Source organism: Acinonyx jubatus, chromosome A2 (assembly GCF_027475565.1).
Source record: "Acinonyx jubatus isolate Ajub_Pintada_27869175 chromosome A2, VMU_Ajub_asm_v1.0, whole genome shotgun sequence".
Lineage (NCBI taxonomy): Eukaryota > Metazoa > Chordata > Mammalia > Carnivora > Felidae > Acinonyx > Acinonyx jubatus.
The window spans coordinates 97,450,231-97,472,882 of NC_069383.1; the positions used below are offsets into that span (position 1 = coordinate 97,450,231).

The 22,652-nt window shown below is 37.6% G+C and overlaps 1 protein-coding gene across 1 annotated transcript in view; it reads right to left on the reverse strand.

Annotated features, from left to right (window-relative positions):
• Positions 1-22,652, reverse strand: part of LANCL2 (LanC like glutathione S-transferase 2) — a 58,889-nt gene that overhangs the window by 13,632 nt on the left and 22,605 nt on the right. The window contains exons 2-6 of the mRNA XM_015074445.3: positions 20,628-20,745; positions 6,827-7,034; positions 5,635-5,782; positions 4,470-4,616; positions 756-938 (exon numbers count right to left, since the gene is read on the reverse strand). Of these exons, the coding sequence (XP_014929931.2) occupies positions 756-938; positions 4,470-4,616; positions 5,635-5,782; positions 6,827-7,034; positions 20,628-20,745 (804 nt within the window). The remainder of the gene's footprint in view (positions 1-755; positions 939-4,469; positions 4,617-5,634; positions 5,783-6,826; positions 7,035-20,627; positions 20,746-22,652) is intronic.

A 22,652-nucleotide genomic window follows, 5' to 3' on the forward strand; every position in this document is an offset into this window, starting at 1 on the left:
TGGAAACATTTTTTCTCTGAGAACATCCATTATTTTTTCCAAGAAAGGACAAAACACTTAAGGGTTATAGAATATAGTAAGCTGTTTGCAATTTCAACTTCTGTGTAATAAAATATTAAGAAAACACATTTAAAAAACACTGGAAAACAAAGAAGCAGCACTGTTTGCTTTCAACTTAGAAGATAATTCTTAGTCCAGGAGAGAAATCAAATGTATTCTTAATATTGTGCCCAAATGCATCTGGACAGTACCAGAAGAAATCAGTAAAGGTACTGCCTATTTTCAGATAATATTCCATATGTGTAAAACTTTGAACATCACACCCATCCCTTATGAATAATTTTATAACAATTTTAAACTCAAATTTAAAAGCCCCTGAATAAGCATCATCATCCAGCAATAAAGGCTTATTCAAGCAAGAAAATAAAATGATGGGAAGTCAAACAAAAAAGCATTTGGTTATAATAGTGCCTATTGCCTTACTGGATATTCACACTCAGGATAAAAATCATTACTCTGCCGTTGGCTAGATTTTCTTTTACAAGTGAATATAATCACTGTCAACACACACACACTTATAGCTCCGACCATAGGAGTGACCAAGTGAAACAGGGAGACTTCATTTTGTAAAAACATTAATTCTAAAAAGCTTTTAGTTTGCAATCAAATGTGCTGGCCAAAATCTAACCGAGAACCTGGTGGAAAAACTGAAGCTCTGAACAGTAAATGCTTGTGGTACACGTGGCAGTACTGACCTTGTAAGCCTGCATAAGCATGTGGATGACGCCCGGGGCACCGTGGCACCAGTGGACCAAGCGATCGGTCTCATTGCTTAACGACGAAGGGTAATTCCCAGATCGGAATCTCTTGTGGCGCACGTAATCAATACTAGGTTTCACCATTTCTGTCAAGGTCTCTTGGTCCACTTTTGCTGCTGGCTTTAAACAAATAAAAACAAAACATTTAATTTCTTTTTCCTTATGTGTTTTTTAAGCCTTTGTACTGTAGCTAGTATAATAAAGCATCGATTACCTGGAATACTGAGGAGCATCTAAAATTAAAATTAATTCAATTATCTGGTTATTTAAGACTTGGATAGACCTTTTGTTTCAAATTTTTTTGATGTTGAAGACAGTCCGAAGGCCATCTGCTGGAGAATTCCCTCTCGCTCAGGGTAGGCCTTCACCTGACTGAATGAGGCCCACCCACACTGCGGAGGGCAAACTTCTTTACTAGAAGTCCATGCATTCGTAAGAGTGCCAACAAGACCGACTCCATCTTGTTCATGTTTGCTCAGGGACCTCTCTTGTGGCTGTGTATTCTGGGCCACTTGGAGATTAATATACATGCCTTAGAAATAACTGCTGCGGCAAGGATGGGGGAAGCCTGTTTTGGCCTCCCAGGAGTCTGTCAGAGATAACACAGTCTTTCCCCTTCCTGATGCACAGGTGTGGCCCTGAGATCTCACTCAAGGGTAGCTGCCCATCAGGTGTGTGCAAGCCCTTTGAGGTGTGTGCAAACCCTCTGATCTCACTGCAACACTCTTCTGCATGTCCCCTCCCTCCACAAAATCTACGGACTAAGGTCTGGACTTTGCAGAAAATAATTATGCAGGTGCCATGGATCATCCCCTACTGACACTCCCCCCCACCCACCCCGACCCTCGTCAGTAATGTACCCTGAAGAAAAGTCTGTGTAAACTCCATGGAGTGGCCTACTTTGTTTTCTGCCTTCTCAGTTGGGGGGTACTTTACCATCCCTCCCCTTACGTTCTAACACCATTCAATTTTTTTTAATGTTTGTTTATTTTTGAGAGACAGAGAGAGAGAGAGAGAGAGAGAGAGAGTGAGTGAGTGGGAGAGGGGCAGAGAGAGACGGAGACACAGAATTTGAGCCAGATGTGGGGCTCGAACTCATAAATGGTGAGATCATGACCCGAACCGAAGTCGATGCTTAACCAACTGAGCCACCCAGGCGCCCCTACACCATTTAAATGTAAATCTCACCCCAAATACCCTCATAGAAACATCCAGAAGAATGTCTGACCACATACCTGGACACTGGCCCAGCCAAACTGAAACACAGTATTAACCATCAGAGACAGCTAGCTAACATTTTTAGTGGGAACTTTGAAACACCTGTATCTGTAGACCTTTACCTGAGCGGTTTCTCCAAAAACAACCAAAACATCCCACTTCAACCCCCCTCGTGAGGTGAAGGCAGTGATGACAACGGGTAAGAGAGGCTGTAGTGCGTGATGCTGGCCGTGGGGACAGGGAGGTCTCCCCTCACACCCTGAAGACATCCAGCCAAGCCTCCTGTGTTCAGTTCTACGCTTCACTTCAACTGTCCTCTACACCGACTTTCTTGAATTGAAAGATCTGGTTCGGTTTCTCCAGGCCATTTCCTTTTGTCTCCAGTAGGAGTTAGGGGAGGGCCAGTCACTGTGCAGGGTGATCTTATCGGCAGAAGTCCAACTGTATAAAGTTTTCAAAGAAGCCCCCTCGATGCCCAAACACCATGCCCCACACGCACGGGTCTCTCGGTCTTTGATAGTAACAGCACATTAAGTTCCTGAGTGCTGGGTTTTACAGGACAAACCAGCTTGCTTCTTGCTGGCATCCTCTTCTTCAGACACCTATGTGTGATCTTGCTCTGTCCTGCCTGGTCACCTGCCATTCTTTCATCTACTCTCAGTCTACACATTTGTAGTCTGGGGCTCCAGATGTGTCCTAGTCTCATCAAGGAAGTTAGGTTTCTGGTTTATTGTTGTCCTTGCTGTTTTGGGATGATTTTCAAGAGGAGAAATGTGTTTATTCTGCCATCTTGAAAGTGGAGTTTCAGCCATGTTTTAAAAGTTTTTTGTGTGTACTGTTGTGACAGCCTTCCAAATGAAACTGCATGGGAGAACCTTCCACCGCCACACTGACCCACGGCTGCACGGTAGACTGACACTAAACGCAGGGGTGGTGGGGGAAGAGCCGCGTGTACCTGGCCCTTGTGAGCGAGCTTTGGCACACGGCTGCTTAAGAGATTGCTACAAGAAAACCGACACTGATTTCCATACAGAATTCTGGGTAAATAATGGTGCCATGTTCTTCACTTTAAAAGCAGACAAGGGGACAATTTTGTGACCTGTGTTTCTCTCAAGGAAACCCTTATTATCTAACAAAATTAACCTAGACACTTCAATCTAAACTAAGTGATGTCTTATTGGTGTGGTTTTCATATGGTTATGATTCCCATAAGGGTGTCACTTAAGAAGAAAAGTTTCAAAAGCTAGTGTCAAAACATTTTTCTGGGGAAACAGAAAACACACACAAATCACCAACTTCCCAGAATAGCAGTGCTATTTTTAAATGAAATGCAATTCTAGTTACTTTGGAAACACGTGTCTGCACTATAAAGAAAATTCACAAATTGGAGTATATGTTTTATTTTTCTAGAATAAACAACGACAACTAGTTACCAGAAAATGGGGGTTTAGCCTTATTTAAATATGAATTTCCTTTAGTGATAAAGTTTTTGAAAAAAAATTTTTTAATTTTTGAGAAAAAGAATAGTGTCAGCAGGGGAGGGGCAAAGGGAGAGGGAAACATAGAATCCGAAGCAGGGCTCCAGGCTCCAAGCTGTCAGCATAGAGCCCGACATGGGGCTCGAACTCACAAACTGTGTGATCATGACCTAAGCCAAAGTTGGACGCTTAACCGACTGAGCCACCAGATGCCCCATGATGGAGTAGGCTTTCAAAAAGGATGTGAAGTAAAATTTTTAAAAAGAAGTATAAAGATTTTTAGTTAAAAAGATCTAAATTCTAATAATCCATGCTCCTTGACTTACCAGCTTCACGATTTTCAGCATTAATTAACTACTCTTTTATGGGTGTGGTAGATAAAGAAAGGTTTAATTAAAGAAAAAAAAGTAGGCTGTGTCTACAGTGGGGAAGGGAGGTCCAGGCCATGGGGCTGGAAGCAGGTTGAAGCAATATTTGGGGTGGGGTCTCTGCCTGCCTGATGGAAGTGAGTATTTAATTCAGCAGATGTCACAGATGATTGAGAGACCAGATCATCGCGACAACAGTAAACTAGTTGAAAATTTAGAACACAACTGACAGCAAGTTGGGGGTATCTGAACATGAGAAAGTCTCTACCCAGTCTGGATGCTGGAGGCTCTTTCTGCTTCCCTCCATTCAAAGAGTTCCTACTACAATGAGCAGAAAGACATAGAAGAAAAATGCAGGCAGCAGGCACCTCACTAACCCAGTACAAAAGTGCATGCAGGACGCACACTCTTGGACTTCACTGCTTGGGGTTCATGAAGCAGAGCATAAATATCCATGATTCAGTGTAGGATCCTTATTTAATTTCAGTCTGCTGGATTTACACTAACATTTCAGGTCCCATTTCCTATCCGATCAAATATTTTATACTGTAGTCACTGTATTGGTATTCCAGAGTATTCCTATTTACCTGCATTAACATGTAGTAGATTCCAGCCATGCCGTGGGCTGCTCCAACATACTGCTTCCTGTGCCACTGATACAACAGTGGACAGCGCTCAGCCTTCCTTTCTTCCCTTGACAGGGTCTTGCCTGATTCAATAATGGCATTGACTACCTACGGAGATTACGAAGACAGCGTTAAGTATCTTGTTTTTGTCTAATTAACAACATGTCTTTACATAGATTACTTAATCCAAAAATCTGTAAGCAGTGAATAGCACCACTGTTATCTTTACTTTATAAATTAATAAATAGAGGCAGAGAGAAATCAGAAGACAATCTCAGAGTAGAAAAAGACATCAGGGAGTCAAACCAAGAAATTAAAAGTTCTTTGCGTGAACAGTTCACTGGAATCTAGAAAAACTTCCTAAAAGAACTTTCCCAGACTGCTTAGTTGCCTTGTAACTTCAATGTTTTCTCCAAAAGACCAGCCCTACATCTTCCAGGAAAGGCTGGAGGAACTGGCCTTATTTATGAACGGCTAATGAAATGCCCGCAGCATGCAGGGTTTTAGTTAAATCCAAAGAATATCATACCTGTAATGACTACATGGCAAAGACACAAACCGTTTCCTCATATCCTCTCTCCCCTCATACTTTTGGTAACGGTGCTCCAAGTTTTCGCTGGGCACCTGGGCTCTGAGCTACAGACAGACATGGTCCTCTGAACAAGTTCTGGCAGTGAAGTGTGAGCAGGAGTGAAGCAGACAACCTCTAGATTGTGGCCTTAAAAAACAAGCTGCTTTGCTGCTCAAGTAGCTTGGGTCTTGCAGATAAGGGCCTGCCCCTAGGACATGGCAGAACAGGACAGAAGAACCTGGATCCTTAGCCATATTCCCAGGACTGCCTAACCAGTTCAGATACCTCATGACCAGAAATAAACATCCTATCTTTTGAGAGATGCTGTTGTTTGGTTCTAGTAAAAACAGGTGAATTAATAGTGGCCTAAGAGGACAGATTTTTACAAAATGTACCTAGAAAGGAAAAAGAGGAGCTATTCAGTGATTTTATGACATCCCTTAAGAAATTACTGCTACCCAGAAGCAGAGTCCAGCCACTAATGCTGCTCTGTGCTGACAGGCTGGGATGGTAGACAGGAGCGCGCACCCACTGTTGCCGGCAACCCCACTGTACCTCTTTAATAGCTGACTCACACACGGTGCCCGGGCCGATCTCCGTGTTCAGGTAGAGTAAGGCATACAGATAACCTGCCCGTCCATAGAGCAGCTCATCGGGAAGGTCCGAATCTCGGCACACAATCGTCTTCTGGAGCTGCAGAAGTCTACCCAACAAGAAAAATTCTGTTTTCCCGGACAGTGTCTGAGATACCTCTTCCTGAAACTGTCAATAACCCCATCACTTTAGGAATTACCTGTTACTTTAAATTTAAAACCGATTTTACAACATACTGAAAAAAAAAAAAAAACAAACCCACCCACCCAAACAACCAAAACTTTTCCACTACACTAATTTCTCTCTCAGATATCAAATTAATAACAAAACACCCTTCAGTTCAAAATATCTACCTTTAGGGATGCCTGGGGGGGGCTCAGTCAGTTAAGCGCCCGACTTTGGCCCAGGTCACGATATCACAGTTCCTGAGTTCAAGCCCTGCATCAGGCTCTGTGCTAACCCTGCAGACCATGCTTGGGACTCTCTCTCCCCCTCTCTCTCTGCCCGTCTCCTGCTCTCTCTCAGAATAAAAAAAAAAAAGTCTACCTTTACATCTAGTCTAAATGATGTAAGGGATGATATTCAATTTTAAAATCCAGAATGATTTAAAATTTAAAAGAAAAGAGTACTAAAATGTAGTCAATGCTTGGGAACTAGCTTGAGTCATTCTGTCTTTCAAAAAACATCAACCAACTAGCATGTGCCACACACTCCACCAGACCACGGGCGTGAGCCCTGATTTCTCCCTCTTCAAAAGAGAATATAAACCAATTATTTTAGGTGCAATAAAAGTTTTACACTAATTGTTCCAAAACAATTGAACCTAAAAATAACTTAGTTATGATAGCGAACCTAAGGCATAGACACTAATTTTCATGCAATGAAGGCAACCAAGATTACTTAGGAAAAGATTAAAGTAACATGAAGTAACATGTTTATTGCTCCCCAAATGAAGGCAGACACAGGCTTGGATAGAAAGGAGACATGTGATCTTATCGTTATGTTCTAATTAATATATAACCTCTTCACTTCTTGGAAAGGCCTGTTTGCAACAAGAGATGAATTAAAAAATAATTTCCTTTTTGAATATCTTTCTACAGCAACACCTTGAATTGAGAATTTAGAGAAAATACTTCCAGTTTTAAAAACTCACTTTGTGATGCATTCCTGGGACTCACAATCACTTTTGAGTTTATGATACACCACAGCTCCTACTGCAAGGGGTCCAGCATCTCCACACAGGAAAGTGACCCTGCGGCCATTGAGATTCCGAAGTGTTCTCTTTACATAATCCAGGGATCGGAGCAGGTAGGTCTGGTCACATGTGACCCGGTACAGCTGCAGGTATAAAAGGGCTATGCCTAGAATAATGCCCCACCCCCAAAGAAAAGCATTATTACCTTTCTTTTTCACCTTCAGGATATTATTTTATGATTACACGAAAAACTACATAAAACCTGTTTCTGAAGGAGCCTCGTCCAACAAATTACACATGATACATCTTTTAAAAACAGAAAGATGGGGTGCTAGGTGGCTCAGTCAGTTGTGTGTCTGACGCAGGATTTCAGCTCAGGCCATCATCTCATGGTTCGTGGGATTGAGCCCCACATTGGGCTCTACGTTGACAGAGTGGAGCCTGCTTGGGAGTCTCTCTCTCTTTCTTTCTCTCTCTACCTGCCCCTCCTCCACTCGTGCTTTCTCTACCGTTCTGTCTCTCAAGTTAAAAAAAAAAAAAAAAGGAAAATAAAAACAGAAAAAAAAAAAACTCAGGGTAGAAAAGGCTAAACCAAGTTTAAATCCATTATCCTACTAATTGCTCTGATAGTGATTCAATACCTCCTAGACAAGGTAAAATGTATGACTTCCCATGCATTCCCATTTTCTGTACATTCATTTTAAGATCTTATCCCTTCTCCTCTGTATTTTAAGCTAACTTGGATCCTTTTTACTTCTCATATAATCGTTTCCTCCTATCTCATCCTAAATTAAATTATCACTTTCTAAATTTTATACCCTCTTCTTTCCAATTTTCCTATTTCTCACAATTTTTCAATTTCTTTAGTGACCAACATATCCAAATGACCAACCAACCAGTGATCAACTCACTGTTTACAGACTAGCTATCTGATGCAGAGTAAGGTAATGAACACAGAAGACAGAGTTTATCACGTATGTAACCTTCCTATTTAAAAAAATATTTTTTAATGTTTTTATTTTTGAGAGAGACAGAGGTGAGCGGGGGGAGGGGCAGAGAGAGAAGGGAACACAGAATCCAAAGAAGGCTCCAGGCTCTGCGCTGTCAGCACAGAGCCCCACGCGGGGCTTGAACCCACGAACCATGAGATCATGATCTGTGCTGAGGTCAGACGTTCAACCAACTGAGCCACCCAGGTGCCCCAACAACCTTCCTATTTTAGATTAAGGAACAAATCCAGGCACTCAAGTGAACCAGAGAGGAGCCTTTTTCTGGAAACCTATAGAGGATGACCTGTTCGGCTTCTGAAAGCCTGCTATTATTCCTGGACCCTAGTCACTATGACAGCTAAGTAAAAGAAATGAATCTGTATAAATATATACTTACTGAAATATATTACAGAAAAAGTATTGATGGAAATGATATGATGCTGAAAAGGACACACAAAATATTTACTCATGTTTCAACTGGGATTCTCTAATATTATGTTCTTTGTCTAATGTCCACTCTCATTTCTATTATTTTTTATTTTGCTTTAATTTTTTCACTTGACTATAGCTGGCACACAATGTCACAGCAGTTTCACGTGCACGACACAGCATGGTCATTCAACATCTCTGTATGGTACACTATGCATTTTGCTTTTTACATTTCTCTAAATAGGTAGTTTCTTTTTTCTTTAACTCTCCATTTCAGGGTATCCTACTTCCCTTTCAAATTCTTAACATCTCTCTCTCTACATATATTTGAAAAGACCTTTTCTTATTACTCATTTCTTTAAAGCTTTTAAGTCGAACAGCTATAAAAGTACCATATTTGTAAGCCTAGAAAAAATAGCCTTCCATATGAATTGCTTATGAACTCCTAGAGTTAAGGTTTTTTTGTATTCAAAAAATTGACATTATAAACATAGAAAGCAAGTTAAAAGTTACAAATTTCAAACATAATCACTATAGAAGGTTTACAAATAAGTACTTCATGATTGACTGAGAAATCCGTAAAAATAGAATGATGATGTGGTCAGCTTGTGACCCTAAAAACCTATAGTTATGTGTATTCAATGCTTAAATATTTTATTTATTTATTTAGTTAGTTAGTTAGTTATGAGCAAGAACAAGCAAGCAGGGGAACGTGGCAGATGGAGAGAGGGAGAGTGAGAGAGGGAGGGAGGGAGGGAGAAGGAGAGGGAGAATCTTAAGCAGGCTCCATGCTCAGCACGGAGCCCGACACAGGGCTCAATCTCACAACCCTGAGATCGTGACCTGAGCCAAAATCAAGAGTTGACCACTCAGTTGACTGAGACACCCAGGCACTCCACTGTTTAAACATTTTAAAGTAAATGACAGGCAAACTATTTTTTTTTTTAAAAGACATCCTAACTTTCTGCCCTTGAAAACTTCAGTATAAACATCTAAAATATATAAACCTATTTTATAAGCCAAAGTAGCATTATAACTATCAAATTAATAATTAGTAAGGGAGACTGAGCTGTGGTTATTTTTTTTGGTAAATATTTATGTCAGTTTTGGTACCAGTATTATCCTTGCTTCATAAAATAACAGGAAGTATTCCTTATTTTCCTATCTTTTGAAACATTTCAAAGGAGCAAAGGAAAAAAAAAGGAACACTGAGACTTCCTGTTCTTTTTTTATTATTTTATTTTTAATTCCAGTACAGTTAAGGTACAGTGTTATATTAGTTTCAGGTGTACAATATAGTGATTCAACAATTCCATACATTATTCACTGCTCATCACAAATGCACTCCTTAATCTCCATTACCTATTTCACGCCCCTCCCCCACCACCTCCCCTCTGGTAACCATCTCTATCTCTGTAGTTAAGAGTCTGGTTCTTTTTCTTCTTCTTCTTCTTTTTTTTTTTTTTTTTTTTTTTGGTTTGTCTTGATTTCCTTTGTTTGTTTAGTTTCTTAAATTGCACATATGAATGAAATCATATGGTATTTGTCTTTCTCTGATTTATTTCACTTAGCATTATACCTTCTAGATCTATCCATGTTGTTGCAAATGGCAAGATCTCATTCTGTTTTATGGCTAATATTCCATTGTACGTATGTGTACATATATATATACAAATATATATGTGTGTGTATACATATATATATGTGTGTGTATATATACATATATACATATATATATGTATATACCACATCTTCTTTATCCACTCATCTACTGATGGACACTTGGGCTGCTTCATAATTTGGCTATTGTAAATGGTGCTGCAATAAACATAGGCATGCATGTTATCTTTTGAAATTAGTGTTTTGTTTTCTTTGGATAAATACTCAAGTAGTGAAATTATTGCATCATATGGTAATTCTATTTTTAATTTTTTGAGGAAACTTCATACCATTTTCCAGAGTGGCTGCATCAGTTTGTACTATCAACAGTGCAAGAGGGTCCCTTTTTCTCCACATCTTTGCCAACACTAGTTTCTTGTGTTTTTGATTTTAGCCATTCTGACAGGTGTCAGGTGATGTCTCCTTGCTGTTAAGATTTGCATTTCCCTGATAATTAGTGATGTTGAGCATTTTTTCATGTGTCTGTTGATCATCTGACCATCTGGATGTCTTCTTTGGAGAAATGTCTGTTCACGTCTTCTGCCCATTTTTAATTGGATTATTTGTTTATTTGGTGTTGAGCTGTTTAAGTTCTTGATATACTTCTGATAGTAACCCTTTATCAGATATGTCATTTGCAAATATCTCCTCCCATACAATAGGCTGTCTTTTAGTTTTGTTGACTGTTTCCTTTGCTATGCAAAAGCTTTTTGTTTTGATGTAGTGCCACAAAAAAAGTAGCACTGGGATTTCCTGTTCTTTTAAGGAAATTGTCTTTTTTTGTTTGTTGTTTGTTTTCCCCTAGTTTTACTAAGATAAAACTGACAAAATTGTGTATATGTAAGTGTACAACAGAGTGATTTGATATACTTATGCATTGTGAAAATATTATCCCAACCAGCTTAGCACATCTACCACCTCGCATACCATTTATTTAAAGTGTGTGATGAGAACACTTATGATCTACTCTTAGCAAATTACAATTATATAATACGGTATTATGAACTATAGTTACAATGCTGTACATTACATCTGAAGAACGGACATGTCTTATAACTGAAGGTTTGTAGTCTTTGACCACCACCTTTCCCATTTTCCCCACCCCAGCCCTGGTAATCACCACTGAACTCTGTCTCTATGAGCTCAATTCCTTTTTTTTTAGAATTTACATATATGTGAGATCACTGAATTTTTTCCTTTCTGTCTCGTTTATTTCACTTCATATAATGTCCTCTAGGACCACCCATGTTGCCACAAATGACAGGATTTCGTTCTTTCTCATGACTTAATAATGTTCCATTACATCCATGCAGATGTAGGTATAGATGTAGATGTAGATTTAGATATCGGTAGGTATCACAACTTCTTTACCCATTTAACCATCGATATGTACTAAGGTTGTTTCCATCTCGTGGCTATTGTGAATAATGCTCCAATGACTATAGGGGTACATATATCTTTTTGAGTTAAGTTTTTCCTTTGGAAAATACCCAGAAGTGGAATTGCTGGATCATCTGGTAGTTCTATTTTTAATTTTTTGAGGAACCTCCATCCTGTGTTTTTCATAATGGTGGCACTGATCTACATTCTCACCAACAGTGTACTAGGGTTCCCCTTACACCACGTCCTTGGCAACATTTGTCATCTCTTCTATTTTTGATAAAAGCCATCTTAATAGGTGTGAGGTGATATCTTATTATGGTCTTGATTTGCATTTCCTGATAATTAGTGAAGTTGAATACTTTTTTGTGTATGTGTCAGCCAATTGTATAAGCCTTCTTTGAGAAACTATCCACCCACGTCCTTGGCCCATTTTAATTAAATCATTACTATTATCATCATCATCACCATCATTATTATTGTTATTATTTATTACCATTATAATTTTTGCTATTGAGTTGTATAAGTTTCTTATATATTCTGGATACTGACACCTTAGCATAAACATGGTTTGCAAATATTTTCTCCCTATTTGTGAGTTACGTTTTTGTTGATTGCTTCCCTTGCTGTGCAGAATCCTTTGTTTGATGTAGTACCACCTGTTTATTTTTTCTTTTGTTGCCTATGCTTTTGGTGTCATATACAAATAATCATTGTTAAGATCCATGTCAAGGAGCTTTTCCCCTACATATTTTTCTAGGAGTTTTCAGGCATTATATTTAAAGCCTTTAATCCATTGTGAGCTAATTTTTGAGAGTGGTGAAAGATAGGGGTCCAGTTTCATTCTGTTGCATGTGGCTCTCCAGTTTTCCCAATACAATTTATTGAATAGATGATTTTCTTGTTGCCTTTGTCAAGGATTATTAGCCATTTATGCATAGGTTTATTTCTGTCTTCTCGATTCTGTCCCATTCAGCTATTGTGTCTGTTTTCATGCCAGTATTATATTGCTTTGATTACTATAACGTTGCAATATATTATGAAATCAGAATGATACCTCTGGCTTCATTCCTTGCTGCTAATTCCTTGCTCTAATGCATACACTGTTTCACCTGATGATATCCCATAATTCACAGAGGCTTTCTCACTCTTTTTTCATTCTTTTTACTTTTTTCTCCTCTGACTGGTAAGTATAAATGATCCTGCCTTTAAGTTCACAGATTCTTTTGTTCCACTTGCCTCATTCTGCTGTTGGTGCTTTCAACTGCATTTTTCCATTTCATTCATCGTATTCTTCAGCTCCCCAATTCCTCTTTGATTTTTTTTTTTTATGGTTTCTATCTCTCTGTTAAACTTTTTATGTATTGTTTACCTGATTTCATTCTGTGTTTTCTGGCAGCTTATTGAGCACCTTCAAAACAATTAATTTGAATTCCTTATCAAGCAAGCAATGTGTCTCAAATTTTTGTTTGGAAGTTGTCTTTTTAGATGTTCTGCCTCTTCTAGGCTGAGATTTAGTAGATTATATATTCACGAGAATTATCCATTTCACACATATTGTGAAATAAATTTATACACAGTGAAAAGAAACGTGGTTTCTAAAATTTCCTTGGTTTCAATTGTTTCCCCATTTCATTTATCATGTTTCTATGTCTTCTTTCCCTATCTGCAACTTGTTTGAATCTTAAGTCTATGATTATAAGTAATCAACGTTACTATAAGCTTATGCCTGTGTTTCCTCAATATTTTAGCTAGTTCTCCACTATAGGGTTGGGACCTATTTTTTTTTTTTTTTTTGTAAATGGCCAGATAGCAACTTTATGTTAGGCTTAGAGTTGCTTATTCAGTCTCTGATGCATATTCTTCTGTTTATTTCAAAATTCTTTTTTTTCCTTTCTTTTTTTTTTTTAATTCAAATTCAAATTAGTTAACATAAAGTGTAGTCTTGGCTTTAGGAGTAGAACCCGGCGATTCATCTCTTATACATGACACCCAGTGCTCATCCCAAAGAGTGCCCTCCTTAATGCCTATCACCTGTTTTACCCATTCCCCCACCAACCATCCCTCCAGCAACCCTCAGTTTGTTCTTTCTCTGACTGACTTATTTCGCTTAGCATAATACTTTCTAGTTCCACTCATGTTGTTGCAAATGGCAAGATTTCGTTCTTTTTCATCACCAAGTAGTATTCCATTGTATATATATATACACACATCTTCTTTATCCATTCATCAGTCGATGGACACTTGGGCTCTTTCCATAATTTGGCTATTGTTGATAGTGCTACTATAAACATTGGGGTGCATATGCCCCTTCAAATCAGCATTTTGTATCCTTTGGGTAAATATGTAGTAGTGTAATTGCGGGGTAATAGGGTAGTTCTATTTTTAATTTTCTGAGGAACCTCCATACTGTTTTCCAGGGTGGCCGCACCAGTTTGCATTCCCACCAAGCTGCAGCAACTTCTTACTTGGCATGTCTCCGGAAGCAAGAAAAATAAAAGCAAAAATGAACTATTGGGACCTCATCAAGATAAAAAGCTTCTGCACACTGAAGGAAACAATCAACAAAACTAAAAGGCAACTGACAGAATGTGAGAAGATATGTGCAAAAGACATATCAGATAAAGGGTTAGTATCCAAAATCTATGAAGAATTTATCAAACTCAACACTCAACAAACAAATAACCCAGTGAAGAAATGGGCAGAAGACATGAACAAACATTTTTCCAAAGAAGACATCCAGATGGCCAACAGACACATGAAAAGATGCTCAACATCATTCATCATCAGGGAAATACAAATCAAAACCACAATGAGATACCACCTCATACCTGTCAGAATGCCTATGATTAACTCAGGAAACAACAGATGTTGGTGAGGATGTGGAGAAAGGGGAACTAAATATATACTAGCAATAAGAGTTCTGTTCCACATTATGACCAGGAATTGGTATCGTCAGTGTTTTGGATTTTGACAATCACTTAATAACATGTTAAACATCTTTTCATATACTTATTTCCCATTTGTATTATCTTCTTTGGTGAGGTCCTTTCAGTTTTTTTGCACATTTTGTAATAGGGTTGTTTCTTTGTTTGTTTCTTATTGAGTAGTAAGAGGTCTTTGTATATATTCCATAAAAATCCAAAAATGTCTTTTGCAAATACTTTCTCCTTGTCTGTGGCTTGTCTTCCCATTCTCTTGACATTATCTTTCTCAGAGCAGTTTTTAATTCTAACAAAGGCCAGTTTATCATTTATTTCTTTCATGAATCATGCCTTTGGTGTCATATATAAAAAGGCCATCTAGGTGTTCATCTATGTTATCATCTAGCTTTATCATTTTCCATTTTCCATCTAGGCTTATGATCCATTTTGAGTGAATTCTGTTTTTTGAAAGGTGTCTAAAGTAATTTGTTGCATGTGCATGCCCAGTTGTGCCAGCATCACTGGTTAAAATGACTATCTTTGCTCCACTGTATTACTTTTACCTCTTTGTCAAAGACCAGTGGACTATATTTGCTAAACTACATTTAAGCAAGTCCATTTCTAGGCTCTCTATTCTACTCTACCCATCTATTTGTCTATTGTTCTTAAAAAAAGAAAAAGTTTATTTTATGAAAGAGCATGAGCAGAGTACAGGGACAGAGGGAGAGAGAGAAAAAAAATCCCAAGCAGGCTCCACACTCAGCATGGAGCTTGTTACATGTGGGGCTCGATTTCACGACCCTGAGGTCAAAATCGAGAGTCAGATGCTTAACTGACTGAGCCACCCAGACACCCCTGTTTGTCTGTTCTTGCACCAGTCCCACACTGTTTTGATCATTGTAGCTTTATAGCAAGTCCTACTTTCAGGTAGTAACACTCCTCCAACTTTGTTCTTTTAATACTGAGTTGGCTATTCTGGATATTTTGCCTTTCCATATAAACATTAGAATCAGCTTGTCAATATCCACAAAATAACTTGCTCCAATTTTAACTGCCATTGCATTGAATCTATATATCAAGGTGAAAAAAAAAAAAGACAATATTGAGTCTTCCTATCCATGAACATGGACTATCTTTCTATTTATTTAGTTCTCCTTTGATATCATTCATAGGACACTTGTAGTTTACCTCATGTAGGCTTTGTACATACTTTGTTAAATTTATACCTATTTCATTTGGGGGGGTGTTAATATATATGATATTGGGTTTGAATTTCAAATTCCACTTATTCATTGTTTTTATATAGTGAAATGAACTCGTTTTTGTATATTAACCTCATATCCTGCAACTTTGCAATAAGTGCTTATTGATTTTTTATTTATTATTTTATTATTACTTTTTTAGAGAGAGCAAGAGAGTGAAAGCAGGTGAGGGAAAGACAGAGAGGGAGAGAGAGTAGCAACTCAAGCAGGCTCCATGCCCAGCACAGAGCCTGATGTGGGGCTTGATCTCATGACCCTGGGCCTGGGATCATAACATGAGCCAAAATCAAGAGTTGACCAACTGAGCCACCCAGGAGCCCCTGGGTTATTTCTGATTTTCTACATAGAATGATAATGCCATCTGCAGGGGCAGATTTATTTCTTCCTTCCCAATCTGTATACTTTTTTATTTCCTTTTATTGTTTCATTGCATTAGTTAGGACTTCTGGTAACAGGAATTTACATAAGAACTTAAAAAAAAGAATTTCCATCTCTCTACTTACATTATTATTCTTGCATGTTTACTTTTTTCACTAAAATCCTTAACATATTAATCATAGTATTTGAAAATTCCTGGTTTGATAATGCTAACATTCCTGCTATATCTGATTTTAGGTCTGATGTTTATTTACTCACTTCAAAATGTTTTATTTTATTTTTTTGCCTTTTAGTATTCCTGGTAATTTTTTTTAAGTTTATTCTTCTATTTTGATAGACAGAGAGAGTGTACAAGTGGGGAAGGAGCAGTGAGGGGGGGAGAGAGAATCCCAAGCAGGTTCCACACTGTCAGCATGGAGCCTGATGTTGGGCTTTAACTCACAAACCATGAGATCACGACCTGAGCCAAATTCAAGAGTCTGATGCTTAACCACTGAGCCACCCAAGTGCCCCATTCCTTGCATTTTTTTATGGAAGGTAGATATAATGTACTGGGTAAAAGAAACTGCAGTATCTAGTCCTTTAGTGATGTGGTAGTAAGGAATAGGGGAGTGGGAGCTTTCTATGGTTCTATGATTAGGTCTTAGTCTTTTTGTGAGTCTATGCCCCTGGACTATGAACTTCACTAGAGCTTCTCAGTGTTTTCTTCTCTGTAGGCTGGACAGGATAGTTATAAGGGGGGTGGAGTTGGGTATTTCCCTTCCCCCAGGGAAGTCTGGGTTCAATAAAACTCCAGTGGGTAAGGCTCTGGTAAAAACTTTTCTCCTGAGGGCTGGTCTTGTTATGAAAAGGATTGCTCTGGCATATTTCAGAATGGTTCCTTTTCCTTCCCCTTTCCAGAAGCACAAAGGGATTGTTCTCCAGTATCCACAGTGAGGACCTGAGAGATCTCCTGGAGTTGACCTCACAAAAAAGTGTGGAAGCCTCCTCATAACTGGGTCTACCTAGAGGCTTTTGTACTCTCGTATTCGTTCAGACTTGACCTCTAGAAATTCATCAGTTAAAGTTTAAATTTCTTTTCCCCACACAGCTTCCCATGGAGGTTTCTTCTTGTGGATCTGTTCTCTGGTAAACTGTGATTTTTCTATCTCTCCCTGTTTATCTCTTCTATTTTTGGTGTAGCCATTTGTTCTATGACCTCACCATACTGACGGCTGTAACAACTGTTTCTCTCAGTTTGTTCAGATTTTTACTTGTTAGGGTGCAGTGGCAACTTCTAAAGTCATTGCATCCCAGACCAGAAACTAGAACTCTCTCTTCATTTTATGGTTTTTTTTCCATTTTTATGGTATTGCTGTGCTTTCTGTAGTATCACTATTCAGCTTCACATTATTTTATTGTCTTTCCATCTCTTTTTTGAGTTCCCTTGGTTCTGCTTTGTGACCCAATTGCTTAAGTAGGTTCCAAAATCACTGTTGAAAATGCTGCACATTTTCTCCACATTGTAATGGTATCTTCCCGATGTTTTTTCTTCTATTAACAACATGTGATATTCCTGCTTTTTCTAATATTATGTATACAATTGAATTTTTTCCTTAAGTTTGAATTAGATGAATTTTTCTCAATCAACTATTATTAACAGGAAGATTCTCTAAAAGAGGGAAAGGATGAGGATATCTTTCCCAGCTAAAAAAGCTTTCATCTCAAGGGCATCCTCTTCTTATTAAGTGACAAACTTTATTCATATATGGTGACTTGGGGTGACCAGATTTCCTTTGATTCGCATACCCATTCTGGTTTCATAAGGGCTCCTATCACTGATGTTTCCTTCCTTACCTACACAATTAGCAGTGCCACCAGGGATGCAGTTCCTGCCTTATACAACAATCCCTCTTTTTGGAATGGTTTTTAAAAAATTCTGTAACCTCAGGACACCTGGGTGACTCAGTTGGTTAAGCGTCCAACTTCAGCTCAGGTCACGATCTTGTGGTTCATGGGTTTGAGCCCTGCGTCGGGCTCTGTGCTAATAGCTCAGGGCCTGGAGCCTGCTTTAGATTCTGTGTCTCCTTCTCTCTCTGCACCCCCCCCCCCCACAATCTGTCTCTCTCTTACAAATAAATAAACATTAAAAATTATTTTAAATTCTATAACCTCTGTTCCCTACATACCTTTTTTTATTTTGGCCTCTCTTCCTTGCTCACTTCATACTCAGATATGCCTGCAAAAACTCCCTCTCTGGGTGTCTCATCCTTCTGAGAATAATTATTTCTTGATTTGGGAGACGGGGAAATTGCAGAATACAACTTGCCACCCATGGGTCCTTTGGCTTTCTTCACCTGGACACCATTGTGGTTTTCCACAGTCATTTTGGGTTCGATTTATTTTTCATCCATTATTATTTGGTGCATTCTCTATCTCACAATTTTGCCTAAAAATTAAATTGTGGGTACTTCATTCATTGTTCTTGATTATACAGTTTTAGGAGACAAGATAGGAGAAGCATGGGTGTAAATACATTCCATAGTGCTACCTGAATCCCAGAGTCCTAAATATTACTTTTAATCATTCACACCAAATACCTCTATCATAGCTCTATCAGTGATTCTAAAAGATGACAATAAATGAGGATTTTTAAGAAATATTGATTCTTGGACTCCTCCACTTAAGATCCTCATTTTGTCATTTTGGGATGAAGGCTCATAATATTTTGTTTATTATAAAGCCCTCTGAGTGTTTCTGATGCATAGCATTTAGGACCTAATAAAATTAGGACCTAAAATTGGATGTTAAAATTAGCATTTAGGACCTAATAAAATTAAAACTCCTATTTCAACAAGAGGAAATATTTTAAGTAAAAGACTTATTACTTATATGTGGAATTTAAGAAACAAAACAGATGAACATAGGGAAAAGAGAAAATAAAAAGGGAGAGGGAAACAAACCATAAGGGACTCTTAACTATAAAGAACAAACTGAGGGTTTGCTGGAGGGGAGGTGGGTGGGGAAATGGGTTAAATGGGTGATGGGTATTAAGGAAGGCATCTCATGTTGGGATGAGCACTGGGTGTTATATGTAAGTGATGAACCACTAAATTCTACTCTTAAAACCAATATTATACTATATGTTAACTAACTAGAATTTAACTAAAATTTTGAACTAAACAACAAAAACTACTTCAAAACATATGTTTAAAACAAAAAAGATGTGATACACACACACACACACACACACACACACACACACACACACACATATATACACACACAATGGGACATTAGCCTAAAAAGAATGAAATCTTGCCATTTGCAATGAGATGGATGGAGCTAGCATGTATTATGCTAAGCAAAATAAGTCAGTCAGAGAAAGATTAAATACTGTATGATTTCCTTCATATGTGGGATTTAAGAAATAATACAGATGAACATAGGGGAAAGGGGAAAAAAAAGAGAGAGTAAAGGAAACCGTAAGAGACTCTTAACTATAGAGAACAAACTGAGGGTTGATGGGCGGGGGGGGTGGGGGGGTAGGTAGGGTAAATGGGTGATGAGCATTAAGGAGAGCATTTGTGATAAGCACTGGGTGTTATATGTAATTGATGAATCACTAAATTATACTTCTGAAACCATTATTACACTATATGTTAACTAAGTAAAATTTAAATAAAACTTTGAAATAAAAGAAAAGAAAAAAGAAAAAGGTGTTTTAGGGAAAATCTGTGCTAAGAGTAACTATGTTGTTTTTCCTTTCAAAATATCCTTCTTTGAATTTACTTCAAGTTAGCCAAAATTATCTAAATTTATATTAAGATAAATTTCTTTGGCTGTATAAGTTGAACTAACTCCATGTCTTCCTGGGTTTAAAAGTTTGAAAAATTTAATTGTAATGTCATTTATGTAAATGTTGTATTCATAATAGGCAAATATAAATAAAGCACCACAGAAATAAATATAAAAATAAACACAAATAAAAAAAATTAGGGCCTATTCGATTGTGTATTGCAAAAGCAGGTATCGTATCGGTTCTCAGTATTCTAACATGTATACTTATGTCTATGCTGTTCATTGACTAAACTATAAAAGTTTAGCAAAGGCTATAAATCAGTATGAAAATTATTATTGGCACTAATCATACTGTAGTCTAATCCCTCAGAAGAAGGTCTTTATTTCCTTATACTCCCTAAATAGTTATCATAATGTTCTGGCTACACGGTAAAATAATAAGAATATAAAGATTAGTTAAGGCAAGCTAATTTTGAAATTAAGTTTTTGGATGTAAAGTGTATTACCGGTTGCTTATTCAATTATTATCACTAAATTCAAAAGCAAAATCTTTATGTGTCTAAATGAGTCAAATGGGTACAAGCAATAGGTTAAATAGTTTAGGTACAATGGAGAAATCATATACCACAACTTGTCACAAAGATCAAAGTGTAAAGGCAAATAAAAAACTGAACCTACAGCAAGTTATCTCTTATTATACATTTTCATAGATACCCATATATTGGGTCAAATAAATAATGCTATAAAAATATGACATACTACATACCAAAGTTCAAATTTCAGGCAGAAAAGATTTCTTTAGAAATAAAATTCCAAAGTATCTCATCACTGAAGAAGTTCAAGATTTTGTTTAAAGGGTATAAAACTTTACCACTTTAAAAGAAGCAAATTTTAAATTCAAATGTTACAATTGTAATCCCCAAACAGAACATCAATTAACTATACCCTATATTCTCACCTGTCCAACCAGTATAAGCAGAGCAATCATGTGGATCAGCTGTCTTGAGCCCCTCTTCCATTTGCTGTAGAAGATCTTTGATTTTGGTCTGGATTCGCCTTGTGAAATTATGAATGATCTGAGAACCAAAAAGAAGACATAAATTTAAATTGCATAAGAGTAGGGTAACATTGTAATAAATACTTTAGTAGTCTAACTTGTCAGAACATGAGACAGTAATCATATTACTTGGCCCATTTCAATGCTTCATTGGTTATAGAGATAATGCCCTATATGGACTATAAGTCATTGGTAAAATTATAAAAAATAAGTTGTAGAAACCAAAGGAAAAACTATTTCTTAAAAAAAGACGGATTTGGGGCACCTGGGGGACTCAGTCGGTTGAGCATCCAACTCTTGATTTTGGCTCAGGTCATGATCCCGGAGTCGTGGGATTAAGTCCCGCATCCAGTCCATACTGAACACGGAGCCTATTTAAGATTCTTTCTCTCTCTCTCTCCCCCCGTCTCCCCTGCTTGCGCTGTCTCTCTAAAATAAAAATTTTTAAAAAGATGGATTAGACTAAACAAAAAAAGATGGATTCAACTAAATGTTAACTTCTACAAGTTAAAGAATATAAGAAAAAGATGATTCAAAAATTAATGACCAGGGGGAAATAACTGTAATAGAAAACAATATAATAAAAAAAGACTACAATAATACAGAAATAGATATAAAATTATTGATGTACTTTTTAAAAAGGAAAAATCAAAAATATTCAATCACTTAGAAATTATCGAAAAGAAAATAAATACAAGTACCATGGTTTGCCTTATCAGATTAACAAATAATAACATTGAAAAATATGAAGTCCCCATGCTGCTAGGAGCTACAGAAACAAGTATCCTTTTTCACTGCTGGTAGTCTTTCTCAAGAGAAACAGCAATATTCTTCTTTTTTTTCAATTTTTTTTAACATTTATTTTTGAGAGAGTGAGCACGAGTGGGGGACGAGAGAGAGAGAGAGAGGGAGACACAGAATCTGAAGCAGGCTGCAGGCTCCGAGCTGTTCACACAGAGCCCAACATGGGGCCTGAACCCACGGACTGAGAGATCATGACTGAGAGATCATGACTGGAGCCGAAGTCTGATGCCCAATGGGCTAAGCCACCCGGGAGCCCCAGCAATATTCTTAAATAGGTAGCTGATAGTGTTCAGATTTTTATGTCTCTGATGATTTTTGAAAAATCTACTGCTACATAAATTGCTGAGGTATATTAAGATACATGATTATGGTCATGGGGTTTTCTATTTATTCCTTTAATTATTTATTGCTTTCATGTATTTTTGTAGTTCTGTTGTTAGACATAGACAAATTTATGACTGCATGTCCTCCTGACAGAGTGACTTGTTATCCTAGTGAAATGTCCCTCTCTGGGACTATAGAGAAAATGTTTTTGTGTTATTGCACAGTTAGAGCTTTCAGGGCAAATTTTACTGAAATTTGGGGTTCTGAACTAAAAGTAAACTTTAGGAATTAAGTTACAATTGAATACATTGTGAGGACTCCAGAGAGGTTTACTTAATCCCGGAGGTATGTGTTTACATTTCCGGGGGCTGTATGTATTTCTGAGTAGTAAAACTGAAGACCAATGGGCTTTTCATTGAGAGATTTATTTACACCCGCCCCAAAGACTTATATATTTGCAATGAAACTCTCTCAGAAGAAGGGAAGAAGTTTCCTCTATTCCATTTGTAAAAGCAGAGAAAAATTATTTCTTTTTTTAATATTTGCCTACAACACATAGACTCTGTGTGTGGAAGACATCTGACCTGGCTTCATTGTGTTGTTCCATAGGCAAGACCTGAGACACGTGGAACCACTCACTGGCTATAGTCTGTCTGAAAAATAATAAATCTCTAATCCAGAAACCTCTTATGTACATTGAGGAAAAAATTAATTGATAAATAGTAAAAATCTACATGAGGGTGAGATCGGCATCACTGCAGCATTAGGCACACCTTATTTTTGTCCTGCAATAATAAA